This window comes from Leptonotus elevatus, chromosome 18, assembly GCF_054856555.1.
Source record: "Leptonotus elevatus isolate MCC_2025b chromosome 18, RoL_Lele_1.0, whole genome shotgun sequence".
NCBI classification, from domain to species: Eukaryota; Metazoa; Chordata; class Actinopteri; order Syngnathiformes; family Syngnathidae; genus Leptonotus; species Leptonotus elevatus.
Genome location: NC_141256.1, coordinates 15,575,196 through 15,585,782, shown reverse-complemented (window position 1 = coordinate 15,585,782; position 10,587 = coordinate 15,575,196). Strand labels below are relative to the sequence as shown.

The 10,587-nt window shown below is 44.0% G+C and overlaps 2 protein-coding genes across 2 annotated transcripts; one reads left to right on the top strand and one right to left on the bottom strand.

Moving 5' to 3' along the window:
- Nucleotides 1–84: 84 nt before the first annotated feature.
- Nucleotides 85–7,704, top strand: gnpat2 (glyceronephosphate O-acyltransferase 2). Its single transcript, XM_086060807.1, has 16 exons — nucleotides 85–224; nucleotides 672–881; nucleotides 941–1,117; nucleotides 1,195–1,324; nucleotides 2,253–2,380; nucleotides 2,454–2,529; nucleotides 2,639–2,790; nucleotides 2,858–2,976; nucleotides 3,606–3,847; nucleotides 4,437–4,700; nucleotides 4,781–4,860; nucleotides 5,667–5,810; nucleotides 5,904–6,003; nucleotides 6,078–6,171; nucleotides 6,273–6,331; nucleotides 7,025–7,704. Exons 1-16 carry the CDS (start codon nucleotides 213–215, stop codon nucleotides 7,075–7,077), a joined length of 2,040 nt encoding a protein of 679 aa, XP_085916933.1. The 5' UTR covers nucleotides 85–212; the 3' UTR covers nucleotides 7,078–7,704.
- Nucleotides 7,705–7,731: 27 nt separating this feature from the next.
- LOC147158842 (uncharacterized) lies at nucleotides 7,732–10,493 on the bottom strand. The gene is made up of 2 exons (XM_086060808.1): nucleotides 10,120–10,493; nucleotides 7,732–8,797 (listed from the first exon to the last, which is right to left on the bottom strand). Exons 1-2 carry the CDS (start codon nucleotides 10,181–10,183, stop codon nucleotides 8,268–8,270), a joined length of 594 nt encoding a protein of 197 aa, XP_085916934.1. The 5' UTR covers nucleotides 10,184–10,493; the 3' UTR covers nucleotides 7,732–8,267.
- Nucleotides 10,494–10,587: the final 94 nt, after the last annotated feature.

The window sequence follows — 10,587 nt, the reverse complement described above, 5'->3', positions numbered from 1 at the left end:
AGTTATATCTGCGTATGTCTGTATTATACTGCCCCCTGCTGGCCAAAGCGAGGGCTGGGATCGGGGCGTTTACTTGGATTTCGTCTAACGAAAGTGAAAGAAGAGCCTCTCTCACATGACGCGGAAGTTCTGCTAGCATTTTTCAGGCAGATTTTCGCTGTTTTAGTTTGACCTTGGGTGCGAGTTCAGTTGGGCGAGACGCTCGCCAAGTGATGGAAAGCAGGGTAAGGAACAAGTCGGGTTTGAAGTTGCTCCAGTTGTGATTATGCTCAAACACGTCAAGTCTTTTTTCTTTTCTTTTTTTAAACTAAGTTTGAGCAGTGGTGACGTGCATTCTGTGCCGTTCTACGTAAACTCATAGCGACGTATTAAGAATTAATATACGACATTATTTTAGCATAAAATTTGACAACGATTGCGCAATCAGGGTGGTATATAATACTGTATTCAAACTATTTGCTGTGGTTGTGGTCTGCACTGTTTCTAATATTTCGTGTCTCATTATGCAAATACACTCTCCTGACGTGTGGCACAACTCTTATATTGGACTTCATTAAATGTGCAGTTGTATTTAATTATTCGGTAAACTACACAGTGTTTTTTTTTTTTTTTTTAATGACCAAAATATGTCATCACTACTCTGTATTAATTATATATGTGGTTATTGTCAGTGTTGGAAATATGCAAGACTTGGCTCTCAGGAGGAGGATGATGCTGATGAGATGGTGGACATATTGGTGGAAAGGAGGCGGAGCAGCGACATAGGCCACGCCCTCAGAGCCTTCAGGCCCCACTCCTACAGAGGGGCAAAGACCCCCTCCGCCAGTCAACTCAAAGCGGCCGTACTGGCGTCTCACAATGTACACCGCGTGATGGTCGAGGTGGGCTTGAAAACACACACACAACCAGGATGTTTCCAATATTATGGCGCGTTCGTCAGGTTGCCATGGAGACGGGCACGCCACCAGAGGCGGTGAGAACGCAGGCCGCCGCCATTTTGGAGGAGATGTCCCAAAAGCTGCAGCTGGGTTTCGTGCGTCTGATGGGCTTCATGCTCAGCAAAGTGCTCAAGCGCATCTACTCCAGCATCTACGTCAACATGGACGCTCTACACATGGTGACGACGACGCCTTACTTACGCACATTTACAGATAGAAACTTTGTTTGCGTTCTGAAACATTTTGCACCTTGCAGCTTCGGAAGGCGGCGGAGGAGGCGCCCGTCATCCTGCTGCCCAACCACAGAAGCTACACCGACTTTTTAGTCATCTCCTACATTATGTTTACATATGACATCCCACTACCCGTTATTGCTTCTGGACTGGGTAAATACTTTGACTTACGAGTGCTCCAACTTACAAGTTTTTCAATTGACAAGCTGTTGCTTGGTGGATTTTTTTGCCTCATGATGCGAGCTATTAAAAGCGCACGTTTAGCGCACGAATACTACACTACATAATAATAATAACAATAATAATCATAATCATAAATTATTATTATTATTATTATAGTAATAATACCGTACACTTAATTTGTAATGCACTTTACATTTCAGGGAAATCTCAAGGTACTACAGTTGAGGGTTAAAAACAGATTACAGTAAAATATAGTGTAGCTTAAAAGCAAGGGTTAAAAATAAAGTACAACAAAATATAACGGAGTAACAAAAAAACCCATTAAAGGCGTAATTCATTACATTATGTTTTTCTGCAATGTACAATTTTTTGTCATTGTGTTAAATAATTTTTTTTATATCAAAAGTAAGAGAGGTATTGTTAAAGTGAGTATTCAATGAGTGAATACTCAAACTGGTATCTGTATGAAAAAAAAAAGTGGGATTAAACATTCCTAAATTCAAAACACATATTCTGTTAATAACAATTCATTCTTATTTATTTAGGTAAAATTTATTTAATTTATCAAAGTAAGTTTCAAAATAAATTAAACTCAATGTGTCAGTATAAAATTATAATAATATGTAGAATGCTGACATTGGTAAGAAACACAAACTTTTTTTTCCCACTACAGTGACATCTGCTGGACATGGTAGGGTACTGCCCCACCTGCATTAAAATTGCAACTAAAATCACTGTTCAGTAATAAATCCATAAATATGTGAAACATACTGGGAAAAAATGTAATAGCTTTTTGGCGGAGCACTCCCAAATTTGCCCCTCATGCAAAATGGCCACTGTGATAAAAAAACAAATCAAGACTCACCATTGCGGTTTTCTCCCCTCCTGTGACGTGTAGCTCTGGCAGGGATGAAATTCATGGGCGAGATGCTGCGTCGCTGCGGAGCGTTCTACATCCGACGCGACATCGCCTCCAACAGGTTATACTGTGAAGTGCTGTCGGAATATGTGAAAAGCCTTATCAGGGTATGACATGTTTTTGACATCTTCAGCGAGTGTGTACAAATGTACTCAATTGCATTTATGTTATTTTCCGCAGACAGGATTTGCACCTGTGGAATTTTACATCGAAGGCTTCCGGAGTCGCTCACTAAAATCATTGACGCCCAAATTAGGCGAGTCATATTGATTGATTGATTTTCAATCAGTAAGCTCCTACTTTAATCACTACTTTGTATTACTTATAAAAAAAAATCATGATAGCCCATCTGTCGGATCACACAGGTATGTTGCAGATGGTGCTGGATCCCTACTTTAAAGGCGAGGTCGATGACGTCACCTTGGTTCCCATCAGCCTGAGCTACGACCGACTTCTGGAAGAATCCCTGCTGGCCCGCGAGCTCCTCGGCATCCCTAAGCCCAAAGAGAGCACCCTGGTGCGTCCCGGGTTCTCATCCGGTGAGCCACGGCAAGGTAACCTGAGGTCGGGGTTCTCGTCTGCAGGGTATGCTGAAGGCCGCCAGGGTCCTACGCGAGGATTACGGCTGCTTGTACGTCAACTTTGGTCGGCCCATGTCGGCCAGAAAACTTTGTCAAGGCGAGATCGAGCCGCTCATATCCATGTGAGTCACGTACGTAATCATTGCCACAATGTGGGGCAAGATTTTTTTTTTTTATGATTTCTTTCCAATTCATGCATTTGATTTCAAATTTAGTAGAGAGTATGACCTTTGGGCAAGTGAAGCAGTGTCCTACTTGATCCACTAGATGGTGATGAGGAAAAACAAACAAACAAAAAAAAATAACTGTTTGGACATATTAGCGCTATATTTTGTTTATGCGGTATTTTTTTTGCTAATATTACATATTCATATGCGGACTGTTGCTATTTTTACACATACGTTTTAACACAATGATGATCAGACTGTGCTAGCTAGCTCATTAGCCAACTCATAAAACTTTAACAATCCCACTGAAGCCTTTTACACGGTAGTCTAACTTCTGGCAAGATAATTGTACTTTTAGTTAAGTAAAGCTTTGTACAAGAATGCTAGATATCCTATTTTGATCATATTTATTAATAACTGTACACATGGTTTTTGCTTTTCATTCCACAATGATGCTGTAAAACAGGCTAACTACGCTTTAGCCTCCTTGCTAGCTTGCCCGACAAAATCAGTCTACTGTATTTTTTTTCTCCTTGACATGTATTTCTATCCTCACCATTTCTACCTTTGACGTGTTTCCACAGAGGAGTTCCTGAGATGCCCTCAGAGGAGAAGCAGGTTTGTTTAAACCGGATGGCTCATCTGATAGTTCGAATCCAAGAGCGGGGTTCCTTCATCAGCCCGTGGTCCCTCATGGCCTGCCTGCTGCTCCAGTGGATGCCCTCCGTCCTCATACAAACGGGCCTGCCTTGGCGACACCTCGCAGAGAGGACGCTCTGGTTGAAGCGATTGGCGCTGAGCTTCGGGGCGCGGCTCAACTGGCCTGGTGGGTCCAAAGAGATTCGAGCTCTGTTGATTACGCGGCATACATTCCCTTTTTTTTTTTTCCTTTTGGACATACATTCCAAGTGTCCTGTTCAAACTTTTGGTTCTAACACGCACACCTGTTTCAATCAAGCCAAGCACAATACCACCAGCTGGCCTGCCCTAAAATATCACAAGATGGCGGCAAAGCCCTGTCAAATAGTAAAGCAGTGCTTTGGCGCCACCCTTTGGCATGAATAGGCAACTGTAAAATTTTCTGGTGGCGGTGGGGTGTCAATTTGTGATTACTGGTTGGATTAAAACCGTGAGCCTTAGAACTGTGAGATCTAACCACTACTCCACCGTGCTGTACAATGTTAATGCCTTAAAAAAAAAAGGGGGGGGGGGCAAGTGAGACACTTTGCAGCTTTGAGCGAGATCAACCAGATTAAATGAATGTGAGTTGGCACAAGCATTCACATTCACTTACGAGATGTTGGGCGGGATTACCACACTGACCCCAAGAGGAACCCACTCAACCATCTTAGGCTCGCGAGGGGCAAGTAACCAAGTACAAATACTTAAGTATTTATTTTTCGGTCACACTTTAGCACACGTCCCCGATTTGGAGGTGATTTCGTCGGCCGTGGCTCTCCATTACCCCTCGGTTCGCGTCGAGGAACAACGTGTCTTCCTGGTCGTGGAGGAAGAGGAAGTGCCGGCGGGCCGGCAGCCAATCAGCGCAGAGGACAGCTTGGCCAGCATGGCGGCGGCCATGTTGATGATGGCGTCCTACCGCAACCAGTCACTGCACCTTTTTGTCCGGCCGGCGCTGCTGGCCACGGCCTTGAGTCTTTCTCGGAGCGGCCGCAGAGGTGTGAGCGCAGGGGAGCTGAATGCGTAACTGGTAACCGTGGTAACGTCCAATCAAATGATGCCCTTTGTGTCATGGCAGATGAGGTCTTTGCAGCCTTCTGCTTCCTCCAGGACGTCTTCAGAAATGAATTCATCTTCATTCCTGGCAAAGCTGATGAGGTAAACGGTTCGATCGGCTGTTGTTTTTGAGAAAAGTCCATAAAACTGGTAAGTATAGAATAACGCTGGGAGACCAAAGCGTTAGACCGAAGACCAAAGAGAAACAGAAAGTGAGAATTGGGCCATTGTGTTGTTATGGTCCTATTTTTGTCCCCTGCGATGATGATGTTGTCAGTTGCTATGCAGTTGCTCTGGCCCTGTATGGTTTTGGCTTGGGTCATGGGGCCATTGTGTTGTTATGGCGCTGTTTTTGTCCCTTGGGATAATGATGTTGTCAGTTGCTATAGTCCTGTCCTGTTTCTGTCTCTTGTGATCATGATGATGCCAGTTGCTATGCAGTTGATACGGTCTTGTATGGTTCTGGATTGGGTCATGGGGTCATTGTGTTGTTATGGCGCTGTTTTTGTCCCTTGGGATAATGATGTTGTCAGTTGCTATAGTCCTGTCCTGTTTTTGTCCCTTGTGATCCTGACGTTGTCAGTCACTATGCAGTTGCTATGGTCCTGTATGGTTCTGGATTGGTTGATGTTGTTATGGTGCTGTTTTTGTCCTTTGTGATGATGATGTTGTCAGTTGCTATTTAGTTGTTCTGTTTCTCTATTTGTCACTCTTAATTTGTCATATAAGCCTTTATTCCGTCATACAGAATTGAGCATGGTCCGAGCTGGACTTACATAGATTCTTAAAGTTATGAACCAAATTAAAAACAGAAAAAAAGGACAAAGACGATGTTTGAAAATAGAGAGACTTTGAACCAAGACTGGACCAATCATTGACACGGATTTGAAGGGATTGTCTTTTTTCAGGACTTTGAGGAGGCCTGCTACCTGTTGAAGAAATGCGGCGCCCTCGACGTCACCGACTCACAGGAAGTGACGGCATCTGAGGGCGGCGCCGTGGAGTTGTCCTTCCTGCGGTCGCTTCTGAAACCCTTCATTGACTCCTACCTGGTACATTTTGCTTTCTGTGGTTGGCAACAGGCCAGTTTACGCGAGGGAACGGGTGGATTGCGGTTGTGCTTGGGTTGATGGGTTGTCGTCTAGGTCATGTTGAGTTTCCTCAGTGAGCGGGACGCTCACGTGATCACGGAGCAAGACTTCCTACCCGCTGTGAGGAGTCTGGCGACCAAGCTCATCGTCTCAGGTGAAGAGCGCCACCGCCGCCATTCGCGGACGCCACCGAGCTGAGGCCGTCTTTTCTTGCGTCCCCGTCGGCAGGCCACCTGCACACCTACGAGACCCTCTCGTCCGACGTCCAGAAGAACGTCCTGGCGGCCTTGCGGAGGTTGGCGGCTGTGACCAAGTTGAAGGCGTGAGTAATGAGATTAGCCGGGGGGGGAAAAAGCTGTTTGGCTTCTAAGCTCATTTTGTCTACAGCCTGCTTGACTGTTTTGTCATGTTTGCCGTTTACAGGTCAGGGAAGGCGTTCAGTGTGGATAAAGACGCTGTGAGACGAATAGAGCGCACACTTTGTAAGAATGCTTAATCTTCCTATTTGTTGGTTTCTCAGGAACATAATGTTCCCGGGTCATTTTGACCCAGGGTATATGTAATGATAAAAATGCATCCCAATCAACGTTGCTATCGTTAAATGAGCCACTTTTAATAAGTTTCATTATGAAATACTACTATTTGTAGTTAACTTTGGAATGGGTCATTTTGACCCGGGATACATTTCATGTTCCTGATAATGAATTTTAGCCCGTGATTAACAGTTTTCAATGCAAATATGTCAAAATGAACCATTATATTTGTCTGTTGATAACGTTTTATTGCAAAAATCTAATCTTGTTAAAATGAGTACATTTGACCCGGGCTATGTTTAATGTTCCAAAAGCATTCTGATAAACATAAGTAACCAATTTGATTGAAAATGTGTCAAAAAGAACTATATTAATTGATGAGAAAGTTTTTTTTAATCTTGTTGACCCACGCTATTGACATTTAATTGAAAATATCAAAGTGAACAATTTTAATTGTCTGATGAGATGTTTCCCACCCCAAAAAAATACTATGGGTCAATTTGACCCGGAATGTTTAACAGGTTAAAGGTTTTCAATTAGCGTAACATCTATTTCAAGAAAGTCGTCAGGTGGGTTGGGAATGTATCCTCTGCGATAAATAGGTTGACTTTAATCAGACTGACGTGTTCTTCTCATCTCTAGCTGGACAAATCCGTCCCCAGATACTCCAGACTGAACCTGACGCAAGACTTTAGTCTCCGCTGGAGCACGTCCAGGCTCAACACCCAGACCACATTCACCCTCTCACCTCTACTTGACCCCTTGATCGTCGTCGCTCTTCCTGCGCCACTCTTTTCGGTGTCAGAAGAGATCTGAAGATGTTTTATGATTGCATTCAAGCCAGAAGGCGTGTTATGTCATCAGACGGAAGTTTTTATTCTATGTAGTTATCAACTTATTCTTTAACATTGCAATTGTTCCTCTCCTAAAATTATGACATTTTCATGCGATATTACAAATGTATTCGAGTAACATTATGGCTTTTATAGCTGTAGCTAAGTAGGCCTAACGTCAAAAACACCACATCAAGACTGCTTATGTTTGAGACTTTTATTTTTTAAACTTCTTTACGTATCAATAAATGTAAAACAAGCACAACAAAATGCACCATGGATGAACCATCATTTGTCTTCGTTTTCGCTTGGACGTCGTCGTGAATGAGAACCAGAGGGCAAAGTTCAGAGTTCATCACTGCCGACCGACCGACCGACCGACCCACACTGCAGTTAAAAGGCCTCATTGAGTGCCAGTTGGCCGAGCCACCGGACGCTACGCTAAGTACACCTGCGCCGCCAAAATATATTCATTATTATGAAGAGAGCTTATTTATCAATGTGTGAAAATAGAAATTTTTAGCACGCTTTAGCTTTAACTTTAGCCGTCAATGTGAGTGAACGCATTGTTTTTTTTTTCATTCTCAGACGGCTTTTCTGCCTTCTGACCGTGATGCGCGTGCACTCATGGCTGCCACTGAGGCGTTCTAAAGTGGCAACACCAGTGCACTATCCAAAGATGCTTTTTTGAGATGTAGGCATAGCTAGCTAGCTAACTGCACGTCGCAATTAACGCATACACTTCTCTGCGACGCGCACCAAGAAAACTAAGTGCAGTGTGAAAAGGCCTTTAAAGTCCAGGGGGTAGCTTCTAGTTTGGATTAACCAGTTTTTTTTGACAAACTTCGCACACTTCTAAAATTTGTTGTGCTCAGTGCAAACGCAATAAAGCTTTAATGGCATGGAACTACATTTTGGGGGGCATCAATTATTGAGTGGTGTAGAGTTGTGCTAAAATGGTTTCATTTTATTCGCAATGGCGGCGCTTCGTTCTTCGGCAGGTGTACCTAACGTAACGTCGGGCATGCAGGCGCTTCTGTCCGTGCTAAGGATTATCTGTACACGGGCGGCACGTCCACCTTGATCCGCAGGGCGCTGACGGGGTCCTGGCAAAAGACGGAGATGTACTCCAGCACTTTGGAGTTGAGCCTCTTCTCGCTCTCCTTGGCGCGATGGCGCTCCTTGTCCCAGCGCTCGCGCTCGCCGTTCATCTGCGAGAAGAGGTTGAGCTGGATGGCGCGCAGCGTGGCCGCCAGCACGTACGCGCCGCCCTGCAGCCCGTGGCAGAGCGCGGCGCCCACGCTCAGCACCGCCGCCATCAGGTTGGGCATGGTCTCGCACATCACGCACGCGCCCTCCAGGAGGTGCAGCGTGCAGGCGCGGCCCGCGGACGGCGCGCCGTGCCAGTGCGGGTACCCGGACGGCGGGGCCGGGCCCTGCTGCTGGCTGCTGGCCAGGAGGTGGCGCACGCAGTCGCTGAGGTGGGCGGCGGCGCGGCGCAGGGGCAACAGGGCCAGGTACAGGTGGCACGTCGCCTTGGTGAGGGCGTGGAAGAGCAGACGCAGCTCCAGCACGGCGTTGCCTGGCCGAGAAGGAGAGATTAGGAAGTGGCCGGGTCAGATTGGAGTCTAATCTGATGCGGTGACTAATGTCAGATGGCATTAAAGTCTCATGGGAAGTCACATGAGCACGCAAAGCACATCGTTTGAGTACAAAGTTTAGTCATGGCAACTTTTAAACTAGGAAAATAACGACAATGAAGGTATCTGCTTGAGTGTTTACTTTTGTGATTATTTTTTTCTTCTTGAAAACATCTATACTTTCTATTTGTCAAAATAGGCTAATTGAGTGAGATTTGAGAAAGTATTTTAAAGAATTGCTAATGCCATCACGCCAGAGATTCGTAGCTAATGCGCTAGCTAGCCTAAAAAACAAAATTTTCTAGCATTTCAAAATTGTCCATCTAATCTATTCTAGAAAACCAGATGTAGGCAAGGTATGGTTTTTGTCATCATCATTAGCTAATTTAGCATTCTATTGCTAGTTCACATAACAAAGCTATGGGTACGTTTTGATGACACAGGAGACGGAAGCTACGTAGGCTAGCTTTTGTTAATAAAAAGCGGGAAGGGGTTTTATGTGGATGTTTTTTGTTTTCTTTCAAAACAATTAGGGGGGTACAACTAACGATTATTTTAATAATCGATTAATCTGTCAATTATTTTGCCAATTAGTCGATGAATCGGATAAAAGTTATTGGTTTGGACCGTAACATGTCGGAAAATAGGCAAAAATGTTGATAATTTGTTTTCCAAAGTAAAAGCAAATGTTTTATTTTTATTCAACACAATGATGAGTTGGAGTTATCTAAACCGATGATCAAAATTATCGATTAATTTGATAATCGATTAGGTGTTGGTGAATCGTTACATCTCTGAAAGCAATTATTGTATAGAACTACACCTAAATTCATCTTTACGTTTTACTTGTGTACTTATTTCAGAGTCTGTACTGTTTTACTTTTGAGTAAAGGAGTTGACTAGTTCAGTCTGGACTATTACATTTTAATACTAAATCACAAAAATTACATGCTTGCTTACATGATCACTTAATGTATTTATGCACATTCTGAGTGTTTTCGGTCTTGAAAAGTCACAAGAGCAACATATGCTTTTATAGGACCACACCTTGCAAACGGAACCGAAAATGAAAGTATGAAGTCGAGATGCAAGATAGATATCTAAAAGGTAAGGAAAAATAACTATACTGTGCATCTCTAAATCTAAACTACATAAAAATTGTATGTAGCTCTCTCTCTTTTTTTTTTTTTTTGCACTCGAGCTACTTCTGTACTTTTCAAGACCTGTCACTTGCAACATTAAATTCGTTTAAAATGTGCCTTACCGTCTATGAAGCAGAAAATCCACAGGAGGACAATACACGCTGCTAAAGAGGTGAACCAATCCATGTGAGCCGATTTTCCTCCTCGGCAGTGAAAATCACAAAAAAAAAAAATCGGCAACGAGAAAACAAAATATTTTTTTTGACTTGTGATGACGATGATGTCGTCCTGACCTGACGCCTTTGACGCACTCACATGATCAGATGGATGATCGCGGACCGTCTGCAGCGTGTGGAGTACACGGGACGGAGACACCTGCAGGACGCCCAAGGTGTCAAACGGGGCCGCATTAATTCAGCACGACGAGCTTGTTAAGACTTTCGCTCAGTCGACTGCGCGTCTGGTAACACTTTGATTCATCTTCCTTTTCGGCTTTCGAAGTTGAGGAGGAACGAGGTGGCATGCACGTGATGTCATAACCACGCGTCACTACTTATGTAGATGACGTAATAAATTTGCTAATTACAAGA